This window comes from Homarus americanus, unplaced genomic scaffold (genome assembly GCF_018991925.1).
Source record: "Homarus americanus isolate GMGI-L3 unplaced genomic scaffold, GMGI_Hamer_2.0 scaffold45562, whole genome shotgun sequence".
NCBI lineage: Eukaryota > Metazoa > Arthropoda > Malacostraca > Decapoda > Nephropidae > Homarus > Homarus americanus.
Window position 1 is genome coordinate 8,299,109 of NW_024744839.1, and position 17,323 is coordinate 8,316,431.

At 41.1% G+C, this 17,323-nt stretch overlaps 1 protein-coding gene across 1 annotated transcript in view; it reads left to right on the plus strand.

Annotated features, from left to right (window-relative positions):
* Positions 1-14,772, plus strand: part of LOC121878112 (protein phosphatase 1K, mitochondrial-like) — a 142,630-nt gene extending 127,858 nt beyond the window's left edge. The window contains exon 7 of the mRNA XM_042384104.1: positions 14,261-14,772. Within this exon, the coding sequence (XP_042240038.1) occupies positions 14,261-14,401 (141 nt within the window). The 3' untranslated portion in view covers positions 14,402-14,772. The remainder of the gene's footprint in view (positions 1-14,260) is intronic.
* Positions 14,773-17,323: the final 2,551 nt, after the last annotated feature.

Sequence of the window (17,323 nt, forward strand, 5' to 3'; positions counted from 1 at the left end):
CCACTGTTATTGTTGAAATTTCGTCTTTAATGTGGAAATTCGCGTTATTTGTACAACTATTTTGTTTACAAGTATACAATTGTAACAATGAATCGGCTCCAAAGCGTGAGAGAAAGCTAATAACCCTTGAAACTAAGAAAGAAATTATGAAGAAACGTGAGAATGGAAGAAGCATTTGAAACTTAGTGATGTATGGGATGGCTAAATCGAATATATGTACGATTTGAAGAATAATGGGGAGTTAAAACAGTGCAAGTGGCTAAGGAATCTTTAGACTTAGCAAAGCAAGGTGTAATGTGATTGAAGAGATGGAAAATTTACTTTAGTGTGGATAAAGGAGAAAGAAATGGCAGGTGGTAACATTAGTGAAGGAGAAGGCCAGACAATTGTTTTAGACCTAGCCAAGACTCCCAGTGGAAGTGATAGTGATGTGCCAGTGTTTAGGGTACCTGCATGCTGAATAACACCTAAGGTAAGATAAAGTACCGATTTTTTACATTTTCACAGAATTTTTCAGTGTTAAGTGGTTGTATTTGGGGCCTGGAACGGATTAATCCTATATCTAACGAATGCTATAACGAACGAGGTCTGGAACCACTACGTTTCGTTATAACATACCCCACTGTATATATATATATATATACAGTATTACCCCGCCTAACGCGGTTTCACTTAACGCGCTTTTATCATATAATGTGCCTCGCCAGAGCTGAACTTTCACTTAACACGGATTTTTTCCACGTATAATGTGTGAGTGTCCGCTCGAGACGCTATTTTTAGATTTGCCCCACCCTGCCTGACTGCCTGTTTTAGCTCATAAAATTCATAAATTAATGCCAGAATATAATTTACATTGCTGAATTTATATCGGTGAATTCATTTTGAATATAAACATCATATATTTTGTATTAGACATACAAATTTTAGATAAAAATTTTTCTCAGAGTAACTATGTTATCTTTTGTGCAAAATATATGACATTTATATTCAAAATATTCCTGGTCTTACAAGGAATCCAGCAATGTCAATTATATTATCCTAACTTTAGTTTGATATATTATTAAAAATTTAGTGGTTATCCCACACATCTCAATGCTGAGGGGAGGAGGACCTAATCAACCATCTGTTACCCTGAAGAATTATTTTTTTTTTATTAACTGAAGATATTTGTTTAGCTCATAAAATTCACCTAAATTACTGTCTGAAATAATTTACATTGCTGGAATTCTTATAATTTGATGATCATTTTGAATATAAACATCATATTTTTTGCATTAGGAACATACAAAATTTTAGATATTTTCTCAAATTAACTATGTTATCTTTTGTGCAAAATTTATGACATTTATATTCAAAATATTCCTGGTCTTAAGGAATCCAGCAATGTCAATTATATTATCTAACTTTAATCTGAGGTTATTTAATACTAAATGTTAAAACCCTGGAAGGAGAAGTTAGTGGGGGAGATTTAGGACTGACATGCGCGGTTGGAAGAGGGGAGCAAGGTGGGGTACTTTGATTGACAGATAGTGTTGTGATTATTTTTTTTTATAACTGAAGATTTTTGTTTTTAGCTCATAAAAATTCATACAAATTACCCGGTCAGAATATAATTTACATTGCTGGAATTCTTATAATTTGGTGATCATTTTTGGATATAAACATCATATATTTTGCATTAAATATACAAATTTTAGATGAAATTTTTCTCTGGAAGTAACTATATATTTATCTTTTGTTTTTAGGCTCTATTTATATTCAAAATATTCTACTAATCCTGAGAATCAGCAATGTCAATGTATTATCTCTTCTAGTTTGAGGTATTATTCAATAAAATTTAGTGATGGTTTTTCTTTGAAAATTTCTCTGAGAGGGAAAGAGCCGGCAGTGTAATTAATGAGAGGGGGAGGGAGTTGGGTCATTATTTGAATGGACGTGCTTAGCGACTGTATTTCTCAGCTATCTTAAGTAATTGTGTGCATGTACCATCATAAGAGAATTAAGATGTTATTTTTACTACAACATAGGTATGTGCCTTCAAAAGTGGGTTTGGGGGGTGGGACACGGTTTCTATTGGAATTAATCCCACTATGTTCTGTTGTTCTACATACTTGTGATTTCACTTAACGCTTGGGGGACCCTCTGGGTTCAATTGACGCGTTAGAGTAGGTTACTAACAACAACAATAATATATATATATATATATAACACCATATATATATATATATATATATATATATATATATATATATATATATATATATATATATATATATATATATATATATATATTTATATATATATATATATATATATATATATATATATATATATATATATATATATATATATATATATATACGTAAAAGTCCAGAAATCGGGCCACCCGAATCGGACTTTTTAGCTTTTTTTTTTTTTTTTTTAGCGGGCTTTTTATTAATGTATGTCTTGCGCATGCGGCACAACTGCTGGCGACAACCGCGACCTCGTAGTCGCCACTAAACCGAGCAATCAAAACTGACATCTACGTATATACTGCGTCTATAACCCCCGTTTTATGGAAGTCAACTGATTTTTGACTAAAAATCGTTAATTATGATATTCCTCGTTTATAGTTTGTCCCCACGTTTTTTGAGGGTAATGGAACATAAAACCTTCAGTAAAAACACTCGTCCTATAAACCGGGGCTCGCCGTGCCTGAAACACGGAGTGCGGCAAATTATTTTACCATTTATTCGACACTTTACACTGAGCAGGTAGTTTCAGCAAAATATTGTATATTTCCATTCAAATATTTATTCAAGTCAATTAGGAGGAATATTATTGTAGCTTGGTTTCTTAACTAAATACCATTGGCGATTAAGGTAACATCTTTTGAGCAGAAAGAAAGCGAATGTTTTGTTTTAAATCTGATTGACGTTACTCACTGTAATCGTCGTAATTTCAGCAAAAAATATTACATTTCCGTGAATGTATTATATCAAGCACAATGTGAATAGAATATCATTGTATTATAACCAGGATTTTAACGAAAACTATTAAAAAAGCGAGTAACATCTCAAGAACATTGAGCTTAGGTGAAGTCTTTTACATTTTTAGTCATGTATTTTATCCTACTTTTACATTAGAATACATCGTTCAGCAAAAGCTACCTATTATTTAGAATATACTCTATTCCATTCGAAACAGTTTAGGTAAAACATCGTGTGATGTAATGAATTTTTTAACTGAAAGCGATTAGAAAACACGTACCCTCGCTTCATTCAAGAGAGAGGGGCTAGAAGCTGTTTGTTGCTGCAGACAATGAAAAGGAAAAATGATTTTGCAGTGGATTTTAATGAAAATATTCAGAAATATGGTATAAGTAGTATTTATTCAAGTCAATTAGGATAGAATATTGTTGTATTACAACAGTTTTTTTAAATGAAAAGCCATACGAAAAGCGATTATGGTAACATCTTTTGAGCGAAAGTAGAAGTCATTGTTTAAGTCACGATTTTTTCACTTTCCACTTATGTCGTCGTCATTTCAGCAAAATATTTCATTTCGTGAATGCATTATATCAAGCACAGAACATGAATAGAATACCATTATAATATAACAATATTTGAATTCCTCCTCTTTCCATTTACAGAGTACTGTACACAAGCCATAATAATGGCTCCTAAATGATAAACTTCGTTGTGTGAAGAAAAGAACACTGCATTGAAATTGAGTGACAAACTTGAAATAATTAAGAAACGGCATTAATTGTAGGCAATACTGTTCTAATGAAACATCGACATTGGAAAGTACTTACAAAATTTGCCGAAATATAAAAATGGCAAAAGAATAAATTCTAAAGTTAAAACTTTTCATTAAAACTATCGTTTGATAAATAAGCATCTTTATTGCTAATAAGAATAATATCAAAATGTACTATTTAATCTCTTCTTTATTCACTCCTTAAATTTGAATTTTAAAGTACTGCCTGAAATCCGGAAAATCCGAAATCGAGACCAACCCAATCCCAAAGCAGTCCGAATTTTGATTTCTACCTGCATAATACATACATACATACATACATACATACATACATACATATACATACATACATACATACTGATGGTCTGTGCCTCCTTTAAATTCGGACAAAATTACGAAGGGCACATAACTTCCTCCCTCCTTTCAGCCAGGGTGAGAGATAGTTTTTAGGTTTAAAAGGTTTTATATCTTCTAAAATGTCACCAGATAAGCTAGCCGAATATAACTTTTTACCTGTGCTGGAATTTAAACAGCAAGACAACAAATAATTTGATGTAAATCATAGTTTGCACAAAGAGATAAAATTTTAGTCCTTTAAAATTAACTTAGTACATTTGAATTAAGTTATTCAATAATATTTTCAGGGCAGATATCGTAACTTTCTTCATTTATTTTACTCATTGCATACACACACCATCTAAATACATATTACAGAAAAATAAAAATAAATAATTGTACTAAAGTGGCATGCTCAAATGTAATTATTTTTAAGAGGTATGTCAGTGCAAACTATATGAGATGTTTGTAAATCAAGTTAATCACTATCACAAAATTCCAGCAGTAGCAAGTTACTTATTCTGCCAGAATCAATTCAAGTGACATTTTATAAGCGAAAAAACAAGCTCCTCTATGACATAAATAAATAGCACTAGTGGCTTCCCAACCTTGGCCGTCGGCTGTGTCCAACGCAACACGGCATGCTATTTGGCTGGCTGGTTGTCCAAATTCTCTTTTATATGGTCTCTGATATCTCACGTACACTGTGACTATCCCAACACTCAGGATTGGAGGTAGAATAGAGGCACCAATGCATTTTCTGTATATATTTATATATTGTTGTACAGTGGTGTTAAGGTTACTAGGTCAGGAGGCTTGCTCAGAGTTCCTGTTAGGCGAGGGCTTTCTGAGGCGTATGGTGAGGGCTGCTGAGAGATGTTACACTGAATCCGAGTGGCCGGAGTGTAGGTACCCTCCGGCCAGCCAGACCCGGTATTATGTGATTTAGAAACCTCAGGTTTGAGGGGCTGCATAAGCGCGGGGCCAATCACAGGAGAGGCGTAAGGTGTGAAACTCTGCAAGTCCTGGGCGCTGGAAGTTGAAGGTCGAGACTGGAGTCTGGCGATGTGCTACTTCCACACCATGAACCCTAGTCTCTCGCGTAGCTGGCTCATGCAGCTGATTGGCGCAGTAGGCGCGGCCGGAGCTGAGTTGGGAGTTGGGGAGGATCACTACAATGCTACTGCCCCTCCAGCTGTGGCCCGAGACTAGATGTTGTCTGGGTTGCTTCCCACATGATCCTGCCGAGGCAGTGTCACCGTGCAACTCCAGCGCTGCAGGGTGACAATAGTCTAGTGACACAGAACCTGTGGGAGAATCAGGGGGGAAGAGGGTTTTGGATTACAGAGGAGGTTGTACAGGCAATGGGTTGTTGTCTTCTGTCACTGCAGGGGCAGGGTCCCCTCATAGTCACTAGCTGGATGACAGCTGGGTCAGGCTGGCGATCAGGAGAAAGGGTCCATGACAGGAGCAGGTTCCTATGACGGGAGGAGGCTATGATGGGGCAGGTTCTGCAACAGCAGCAGGGTCCAGGACAAGACAGGGGGGGTACTTGAGGTGAAAAGGGTGCCAGAAATACCGTGGGCGTGGTGTTGCTGCCCGGTGGCCTTCTCTTGGGTAGACTGGTGCAGAGGCGTGGTTGTTGAGTGGTGCTGCTGCTGGGCGGGGCCCATGGATGGTAGCCGTGATTCGGTCTATGCTGGCTGACGGTCCATGTCTGCCATTCGGATAATCATCAGGAACCGCTGAGCAGGTAACAACCTGGAAGGTCCATCATAGGGGCGTTGGCGAGTGGATTACGGTGGGCATCATGCCTGATGAAAAAATACTCAGCTATTGAAAGCCAATGCAGGAGGGATGTGTTCAGGGCGCCGCGAGGAGGCTGGCGTGGAACAGTAGTTCTGAATGCGAGAAACTTGCTTGTAAGTAGCTGCCGGAGTAAGTCGTGACGAACGGCTGGAATTAGTTTGCTGGAGGTCAGGAGGTGAAATCCCGGAGTGAAAGTGAAGGGGGCTCGCTGCGGTGAATCTATACTGGGGCCTGGGCGTGCGAGGAGAACTGTAGGAGGCTGTACCCAGATTTGTGACTCAAACTGGGCTCCTCGGTCGAGGTGATGACAGTTCTTGAAGGCCAAAGCGGAAAACAACCCGGACACTAAAGCCACGGACGGCGGAGCTCTGCTGCTTTGGGCATGGGAATGGCTTCTGTCCACCTGGTAGAAACAGTGATGCAGGTGAAAGATGTAAGTGCTACCACAGGATGATGGAAGAAGGAATCCCACTATGTTGAGGTGCACTCTTGAAAACGTCCTTTGGGTATAGGGAAAGGTTTCTAAGGGCCTGTATGTGACGATGCTTTGGAGGACTCTGGGCCAGGCACTGGGCAGCCCATTTCTGATATCGGTCTTGATGCCGGGCAGGCGACCACGTTGCGTGAGGCGCTGGGAAACCCGCACCAGGGTGGCTGAGACCGTGGATGCAGTGAAAACAGGCGCGGCCCGGTGGTGTAAAACCTGAGCAGGTCTAGGCTGCCCACAAGATCGTCGCTACCACAATTTGATGTTCGTGCGGGGTGGGAGTTCTTGGGTGTGGGCCTGAAATTATCTTGCTGCCGGTCGCCGTCCATTCTTGAGCGGCGAGCTGCCCGTAAATCATTGGGTGGGGATGGGGGAAGAATGTTGGACATACAACTAGAAGCGTTAGCGATCTCGTGTGCTTCCTTTAATGTGTTGGACATCGCTGGAGGCTTCCGAGATGTACTCCAAAAGTCAACGCAGGACACGGTGTATGTATGACTGGGAGGCTGAAGTAAAGGCGTGGACGAGGGGCTTGTGATCAGTGAAGATGGTAGCCTAGCGGGCCTCGAGAAGTGCAAATGCTTGACAGCCAAGTATATGGCAGAGTTCTCGATCAGCGCTGTGCCGAGGTAGCGGTGGTTGAAGCCGTTGTGAGAGAAAACAACGAACATGAGAATTCCGTTGATCTCTTGCTGTAAAGACGGCGCCACTGCAGTAGAAAAGCGTCTGTTTAACAAGTGCTCCGGGCGTTAGGGCAATTGGGCTAGGAGGGTAAGGCGTGCTGATGTGCTGTTTGATAGTGGTGAATGCCGTAACAGCCTCTTGATCCCTGCGAGGAGGCTTGAGACTTCTTTAAGGTCCTTCAGAAGGTCGTGGGGAACTAGGACGGTGGCAGCGTTAACAGTAAGCGGTGGTGATGATTGACAAAACCCAGGAATTCTCGAGGTTTTGTAGCATTTCCAGTTTGGAGAACTCCCAGATGGCAGATTATCTTCTGTATTGAGGGTTGGATTTTTACTAGGCGGGCTCTGTGACCGAGAAATCGATGGATGGGGCTCAAGGTACATAACAGGGTGAAGTTTCCATGTTGTTGTTCTGCAGGCGTTGGAGGAGGTTATGAGTGGTGATGATGCAAAGCGGGCGTCGAGAAGATGTAGCGAGGATGTCGTCTGCTCTCTCGACGGTATTAAAATCAAGGTCATGACATATGGTCCATATTACCTCCAGAATGTCATATTTCTTTTTTTGCATTACGTGGCTAAAGCTCATGAAAGTATACTCTGAAGAATCCTGAAGCAGATGGTGATGGCTATCTTCCTGGGTATCTGCAGGTGCTACAGGGATCTGAGTGGAAAGCCGCTCCAAGTCGATCTTCAGGAAGATTGTCTTGCCAAAAGTTTGTAATTGGAAGTCCTGGGCATGCTGGAATAAATTTACCTGTCAGGTGGTAGCTGAGGTTCAGGGCTCTGTAGATCGCCACACCTCAAGCCATGAATGATGACCCCAGAACCTTAGCCAGGCGTGCCGAGGACTCATGAGAGGACGAATGATGCTGTCTTGCAGTAGTCTGTTGAATTCCTCCTTGGCTCACGTTCAGGAGGAGAAGCTCAGGGCGTGGCGTGAGGAAGACTGGAGATCCTTTGGTCTCGATGTGGTGAAAATTACACTGGCGTAGAGTGGGGAGTGGGGAATTACAGAGGGCCAGGGGTGAGAAAAGCTCCTTGAACTCTCTTGAGCAGAGAGGAGCTGTTGGACAGCTTGAGGCAGGTGATAGTGTCGGTGTCTTTTGGCCGCGTGAGCCCTGGATCTTATGCTCTTATAAACTCATGGATGAGCGAAGATGGCTTGGAGTCGGCGCTGAGCTTGTGGAAGTGAGGAAGTGAAGCAGGATGGAGTTGAGAGACACTTCTCGCTGAATGACCAGCGCAGTGTCTTGGGAAGACCGAGGTCTAAAAAGGCGGTGCATCTTGCCGTGGGGCGATAAATTACCGTTGACCGTGACAGGTCATAAGAAGGGTTGCTTTGACGTGTGTCTTTTAGTGAGGAGGGATGATGACCGATGAACCTGTGTCAGCGAGAACTTTCGTGCGGAGATGCGATCCGGTGGCGTGCTGGCCATTGGGCGCCTGAAGGGGAGACTGAGGAGCTAGAGGCGATCTACCAGCCTCCCTTATTTACTTGTTTCGAGTAGGTGCAATGGGGCTCTGATTTTTGAGCATTGGTGAACTGCAGTGGTCTGTAGAGGTATATTCGTTGTGCTGGGGGCTTGGGAAGGTGTCCCAGGACTTTATGGGGCGTGGTGTGGCAAGGTCAGGAACTGGCCCAGCAGCAGCGGAGCATGGAGGCAAAACTACTCGGCGTGCCATCCTGTGGTTCAAAATTTTGCAACAGGTCCCTGATGTCTTGAAGACCTTTCGGCTGAGGCGTGTTAGGCGGCTTACAAGTTCGGTGGGCGTGGTGTGGGCGTGGGGTTGTCATGGCGGCAAAAGCGCAACCAAGCGCTTGCTCGTTGAAAATTCTGTCTGCAGCGGTTGCGTATAGTTCTGGTTCCGTAGAGAGTAATCTACCTGCGGAACTGGGATGATCTTTGATACTTACAGCTGTGGGTAGCTTTTTGTCGTGAAGCTGGCGCGGGATAAGTCAGGAAGTCTGTCTGTGTGCCAGGAGTTGTACACCATCTCCTCCCAGAAGTCGGAGTTGAGTTTCAAGAGGAGATAGAAGATAGAGTTCTGCAGGGCTAGAGGCCAGGTCCGTTAGTGTCGTTTAAAGGCGTCCATGATGGCGGATTGTTGTTCGCTGGAGGGTTGGAGATGGTCTGTGGAACTTGTTGTAGCGACTTCATTGGGCAAGGAACATAGCAGGGCGCCATAATTTTGCTCGTCTGCGCTGCTGAGGCGATGGGGCGCTTCCCACATGAACTAACCAGTCCTCTCGTTGTATTCGAGTCGATGAAAGATCCGTCGTCCATTCTTGCGGGGAGTGTGTCACACCTGTGAGGTATGGGTACTTGTTTCCGACCTTCTGTGTTCCCCAATCTCCTGGGAGGGAGGTGAACAGTTGCAGGGGGGACTTTGGGGCGAATACACTTTTGGGGTGCAGGTCCTTAGGCCAGAACTAAAAAACAAAGAAATAGGAGAATGAGCAAGAGCTCCAGCCACGTTTAGAATGTCGCTGGCAGATTTGCCTCCAGCTGTGATGCGGGTCACTCACACGCCAGTGGGAGAACCAGACCCCATCACGTTATAAATCTTCTGTGTCCTTGAGATGTGGTGTCGTTGTGGTGCCATGAAATAGTGTAAGGCAGTTAGTCTGGGCTGGCAGCAGGCAGGGGCGTCTTCTCAGCTCTAAGAGTAAAGGCAGCAGAAGCGAGTGTGGTGTTCACGACAAGGGTCACCAATCGTGGTGTACTGTTGTGGCTGGTTTATCAGAATTCTCTTTATATGGTCTCTCCTAACACCCTTGCATTACATGTAATATATACTTACTCAGGATTAGGAGTGGGGCCAAACTCACAATGCATTTTTTCTGAGGCGTGTGGTGAGCTGCTGAGAGATATTGCTGGTCGTGGCTGAGTGTAGAGTGTCCTTCGGCCAGCCCGAACTATAGCTATGTGATTTAAAAGCACCAGGATTTGGGCGCTCATGTGCCCGAGTAATCAGGAAGGCGTAAAGTGTCAAACTCCTGATCCTGAGCTGGAAGTTGAAGGTCGAGACTTCATTCGGCGTCGTGCCCCCACCACTGCATGGGCTGGAGTCTCCGGCGTGGCTGGCTATGCAGCTGATTGGCGCAGCAGACTGCCTTGGCAGGGAGCTCAGTTGAGGGATTGTGGGAGAGGATCCCACTGCAACCTCACCTGCCCTCCATCCCTCCCAGCCAGGGTGAAGGTGGTTTTGAGCAAGTTTTATCATAAATGTTTAACAGCTAGACTTGTGAGAACCTGCTTGTACTGCTGGAATCCTTGTAAGATAATGATTAATTTGAGTATAAACATCACAAGAGATAAAATTTGTAGTCTTTTAATTGTAATGCATATAGGTACAAAGTGTGTACAGTAATATGTTGCTCAAAATTATGAATTTTCTCCATTTAATTTACATTTAACATCTGTTTTAATTTAAGTTTCTAACGGAGTCCATAAAAAATTTGCGGAAGGTGTATGATTAGTAGGTCAGAAGGTGTATTATTGAATTTTATTACCTGACCTCAGTTGGTCAACAAAAGCGGATAATCGGCAAGAGCTTTGGAACCAAAGAATACTGCAGAAATCAGTGGTATACCTGTATTGGGTTCCCTGTAGCAGTGTTCTTGAAGTATATAAAGAGTACTACTTTTCCCTTTAGGGCCTTGAACTTAGGATCATCAGAATGCCTGATGAAGGGGACTGTAGGTGGCTCCTGTCCCGGTGGAGTGAAGGGAAGGCCCAGGCTATGAGGGTGGGAGGAGTGATGCAGATGTGCAGCTGGGCTGGTTGGTGAGTAGAGGCAGGGAGTGAAGGGAGGAGGGAGGATCTCAGCATTGTTCAAAAACATTGTTATGAATAATTGTTTGGTTTTCTTTTAGTTCTTTATAAATTTCTGATAAGGTTGAAAACATTCTCGAAAATTCTGCTTCGTTTGATACTTAAATTTTAATTCTGATGGGTCATAGCTGATCCTTATCTGTTAAATATTTGGCACACCCTGAAAGTCATAGCCTCAATCCCATACGCTTAAAACCTTCTCCATCTTTATAAATACCTTTATCACGTATATGATGTGTAACTAGCACTGTGTGGGCACACTATACTAACATTACTATACTAATTTCCTTGCTTTTCATCTTTTACTGGAATGAACAGTTGACTCATTAACTAAGCCTTATGACCAACGGCTTGGCTGACACACACTCATGCAGCTGTCAAGTTTATCAACACTTCTCGGTACCTGTTTAAGTCATGACTCTTCATTCTCTTTATCAGATCTTACCACCACCCAGTTAATAACCTTTTGAGACCATGACAGTCAAAATTAACATTAGAATTGCTCTCCAGAGCTGAGACTGGCGGATGATGCAGGGAGAAATCAGACACTTCGGCTGTCGGAAGGGAACAGCCACGATGCAGTTTTAGAATAAAGCACCATACCTTTTGCTGGCTTACTTTAATAGATAAAAGCTACAGGGTTGTTTCGTGGATAGTCGAATTTAGAGTTGAACTTACTTAAGTTGAGAATTGCTGGAGTACTGTACAGTACTACCTCTTTATCGACGGATTTTTTGTCAGCGGTTTGCTATTGGCGGATTTTGGCTATTTGAACTCTCGGGCCTTGTTTGTACTTTAAGTATAGATGACCGTCTTCTGACCCTTCCTAAACATCAGCCAAGCCGCGTGGGCAACAGTCTTTGATTTTCCAACTTTTGCTGGTGGGTTCATCATAACCTATCCACCATGCCTCCCAAACGACCTGCTGCTCCCTCTGGATCTACCTAAGAGGCAAGGCAGTGCTGACTGAATGAGGAAGAATGAGGGAGTGCTGGGCGCAACTGAAACGGCGGTATGAGCTTCTGTCAGCTGTTGGCCGCCACTTTAGGCTCCATGAATCCCAGTGTCGCGTGGAGATTAAACGGCGTGCAAAGGATCTGAAGCATTTCGCTTCAAAGTACCATTTGACATCAAAGTGAAGCAAACATGTGTGTGATGGTACCCTCATTAAAATGGAAAAAAGCACTGAACATTTGGATAGAGGGACCTAAACACGCCATACATACCAAACAAAGGGAATTTATTGGGCAGCCCAAGGAACTTTATGAGGTTTTCTGGTGTGATGATCATGGTGTTGGTGATGATGGTGAAACGATGATCAGGGTGATGGTGATAATCAGGGTGATGGTGACAATTTGAAAAATTTGCAGCTAGCAAAAGGATGAACGAAATTCAGGGCGCCGTTATGGGCTGCATAATATAAAAATGACTGGCGAAAACAACATCAGCGAACACTGTGGGGAAACGCCACCCTGCAGGAGTTTACCTAACCACATAGCACAAAAGGTTATAGAGGCCGGAACAAGTTTTTAATGCTTTGTTTGAGACAGGCCTATGGTGGGAAAAAGATGTACGCCAGACCTACATCTCTAAGAGAAAAAAAGTGCTGGATTTAAAGTTGCGAAAGGACATTAACAGTATGATGTTATGTGAAGATCTTGACGGGGCATATGGAATAGCCCATGTTTTGTTATACACTGCACATATAAAGGCTCTCAAAAAATAAAAACGTGAACTTGCTACAGTTTCTGGGAACAACAGAAGCGTGGATGACATCTCTGATTTATTAAATGGATTGGCTGAAACTGCTTGCTAGAGAGGTGAAAAAATTATCTGGATGAACTTGGCATGGAGTTCAAGTGGTATTATATCTAGATAATTGCCTGGCCACTCTGAAGAACTCAAGACCCACCCCAACATTGAGGTGGTTTTCTGCCAAAAAGCCCACCCACCTCCATCATCCCAGCCAATGGACCCAGGGAGTCATTGTATTTTAAGGCTAAATAACTCACAGAGAAGACTTTCAGCATGATTAAGTGAGTGCCTTGATAAGGATGCTGATGTGACACCCAGAGAGAAATGTGGAAGAAATTTGATGCACAGTGCATAAACTTGCTGGCACAAGAAAGCCACAATGAATATACTTGAGACTGTGTCCGATCATGTTGGAAAAAATTGTGGCCTGAAGTGTCCCAGCATTCACAGGGGTTCCCAACAGCAGGCATCAATTCATAACATATAACCAACACCATAGCAGAAATGCTGATTTGGAGGTGAAGGGTTCTCTATTTCTTAGCGGCAGAGGTGCAAGAGTTATTTAGGAAATGGCCAGGGGATCCATTTACAAGTGATGAACCTTCTAGAACAATTGAGTGGAGCTGCAGGATGAAACAGAAGATGAAGTGAGTGATGATGGCAAGAGCTTAACTTTAGATAATCTTGGTGAAGTAATAAAAGAATGAAGTAAAGGCCCTCTGCTCGTCTCTCGGCGTGATCCTCCTTGATAGGTCCCTTAAAGCAAAGGCTATTGAAATGTTATGATATATAGAACTGCAGAGAAATGAAGCAAGAGAAAGCACAGACCACCATCACCAACAACCAAGTCATAATTTTCTCCTTGAACCTGCGACACCTCTATATAAGGCATTAGAAGCTGCCGGCACCTCACAACAACAAGATGCAGTACCTGCCCACACCCCTCAAGAAGATGCAGACTTTGACTAATCATACTCATCTGACTGGTCAGGCTTTTAATAAGCCTCAATCATCACACTTGTATATACTGTATTGTTTACTGTAAGGACCGATGTTCACTTCAATAAATGAAATCGTAAGTTTGCTAGTATTTTTGTCCACTTTTTATATTATTATTTATACACTATTATTTAAGGTTATGTGTAAAGGAAATGCATTAATGCTTAAAGGTACATTTATTCAACATATGCTAATAATAGTTAGAAAAATTACGTAACCATCACGGTATCGACGGTTTCTTTATCGACGGCCGTTTACAGAACGTAACCCCCGTCGATAAAGAGGGAGTACTGTACTGTATATGTACAGTGAGCTACTTTAGTGCTATGTCTTTGAACTTTGGTTTTAGAGTGTTTTTGGTGTTTTGAAGGGAGGGGGGGAGGATTTTATGGGGTATACCTGACACATCCCCTTGTTCTAATGGGTTTGCTTTACATGGCGTTTTCTTTGAACGCAACCCGTGCATTAAGTGAGGAGGCAGTCTATTGGATGGGATAAGTGACGTATAGCATATAATTTGGTGTATTGATTGAATAAGTTTAATGACAAATGATAATAAGTTGATACCTTGGTGACATATGTATCAAATTAATTCCTGTCTTATTTTCTAGGCACTCAGCATGTCATCTGAAGACAACATGACAGCTCTAGTTGTGCCTTTTGGGTCTTGGGGAAAATATACAAAATCAGCATCTATGTTCTTTTCCTTTGGTATTGGAAGGGATATGAACAAAAGCAGTAGATTTGGATAAAGATGAAGAAGGATATTTTTTAGAATAAAATTTAATTAGGTATGTGATATTGGCTCTTTGTGTAAAACATCATTTCATTAAATGCAAGTAGTAAATATATGCATATTTTACTGTATTATGTTTATAAACTCAAGGGTTGTCATTAATAACAAAACAGCGTAGAACCTTGCAAGCACTTTTAAGAGTTCAGGATATTTGTAAATTTCCCACAGTGCATGTGAATTGCACCATGTTGTACTTTTGAAAAGAATTTAGCTTAAAAGTTTTCACATGGTGATTTAATACTTAAGGGTATACAGGTTGACAACACTTTATCCGAAATTCCAAAAACCGAAAAGCTCTGAAAACCGAAAGTTTTTTTGTGGAGCAATTTTTTTGGGGGGGAGGGGGGGGGAGGGGGGTATTATCCCACCCGGGCACAGGTCACTGACCCACATCGGGGCCTGGGGGGTGAAAATGTAATAGTAATAGTAATAATAATAATACGTAATAATGATAATACATTAATAATAGTAATTATTCATAGTAAATAAAATTTTTAATAAAAAATACACAAAAATAAAATAAGAATTATAACAAAAATAATAATAACAGTAATACTGTAATAATAAAATAATAATAATAATAATAATAATAATAAAGAAATACAAGAATGAAAAAAAGATCAAAAGTGAGAAACACGACCTTGACCTATGAATTATTATTATTATTATTATTATTATTATTATTATTATTATTATTGTTTTTTTTTTTTAGCTAGCCCCAATGTGAGTCAGTGACCTGTGCCCGGGTGGGCTGATCCTGTAAAAAAAAAAACTTCCCATTCTGAAAACCGAAAAATTCCAAAAACCGAAATGCATCTGGTCCCAAGGATTTCGGATAAGGGATTGTCAACCTGTAATAGTATTTTGTTCCACTGAGTTGTTAGGGTAGACTACTGTATAGTTAAAGTATGCCATGCTACATCACATTTATTGTAGACAGGAAATTTATTTATTTATTATTTTATTGTTTTCTTTATAGCTAGAGGAAAAATATAAGTACTACATGAGTTAGGTAAGAAGTGTACCTGAAGCTAGATTTAATAGTAACTACATAATATAGTTATTAGTACTGTATACCTTACCCTTTATATTAATGTACTGTACGTATATTTATTTTCATTATTTGAAGTTCGGTATATCACACACATACACCTAGTACCATACATATACATTTATATTTGTATATAGATAGACAGTACTGTATAAAGCTCAACAACTTTTAGTCCAGAGTTTCTTTGAAGTAGATGTGACCAACAAAATAAATATACATTACTGGTAGGTACAAGTACGGTAACAGTTATTTGGATAAAATAATGCATGAAATATCCACTAATATACGAGTCAGTGTGTTGTGATTTATATTTAAAAGAAGGTACAAAATTTGATGGAGGAACATATTATGCAACCAAAAGAGTGAGAATTAATCTGATAAATTATTCTGTGTGTTGTCAGATATAATGGGATATTAGTTTAAATATAGTAAACATCAGAATTGTCCACATAGGTTGATTTAAAATGTTGCATAAATGGATCAGATTACCTGTATACCTGATGACTGATGAGTGACAATGAGAGCTTTTAGTTTTTTAATTGAATTCGTTAATTGATTGATTAGTATACTTATAAACTATTGAGGTTAAATATAATCTGACACACAAGAAATTAATAAAAATCCATTTACAGATTGCTACTTTCCTTTTGACCTTATAGAGTGAATTGTTTGAGAGATATACCAGGTGACGTGAACCCTTCAACAGTGAGACAGGCATCAAGGGTTTTCCATTTCCATCAGTTTTGAAATTTGAGTGATTGAAATTAATTTGAATTGTTCGGTGTATGTCATTCGGTATAAATCTTTTATTGTACAGTCAACCCTCGCTTTACGCGGTCCCACTTTACGCGTTTCCACGCTTATGCGGTACCCTGCTGAAACCGGAATGCTCACTTTCCGCGGTGTGTGTACCCTTTTACGCGGAGAGCGGCGCGAGCAGGGTGCGCACAAGGTTGCCCAGTCATCAAAACATTACCGAGTTCTTCACCCGCCACCCACCACAGCCGGCCCAAGTCAGTGATAGTGATAATGATAGTGAGGATATGGACTTATATGGACTTTGAGGGGTTTGACAAAGAGGCCCTGCAAGCCTCTGTGGTGGATAGTAATACAATTGATACAAGTGATACAGGTGAGGGCCAATAATCTGCCCTCTGCCTCGGAACCAACCCCCCCATCCCCGTGTGCCCAGCCATCTTTTCTGCTAATGTAAGTGTTAAAAAACCTAATATTATTGATATTTCTCTTAATTATTAATTGTGTGTGCATACCATCATAAAATTAAGAAGTTATTTTTACTACAACGTAGGTATTGTGTCTGAAAAAGTGGAGTTTGGGGGTCGGCCCGGTCTCTATTTCAATTAATCCCATATGTTCTGTTGTTCACTTTACGCGTGTCTCACTTAAAGCGGGCCGCCGTGGGTTGAATTAACCACGTAAAGTGAGGGTTCACTGTACTGTATTTCCTATGTGGACCAAGGTTTACCAGTGGATGTGTTGTCCTTGGATTTTCTAAGGGATTTGATAAAGTTCCACATGCATGGCTAGCCTCTAAGACCCAGGCATATGTTGTCATAGACAAAATATTGAGGTGGATTAAGTATTGGCTCGAAGACATCCAACAAAGAGTTGTAATAAATGGAGTACAGGCAAAATGGAAAAAGTTCCTGAGGAGCACCACAAGGATCTTCCCTTGGTCCCACCCTGTTTGTGGTCTAAATTTATGAATTTGATGAAAATATATTGAGTCACATTAAAGTGATAAGTCAAGATGCTGTAACCATGCAAACCTTACATTGAGTTCAAATGGTTCCATGACTGGCTAAT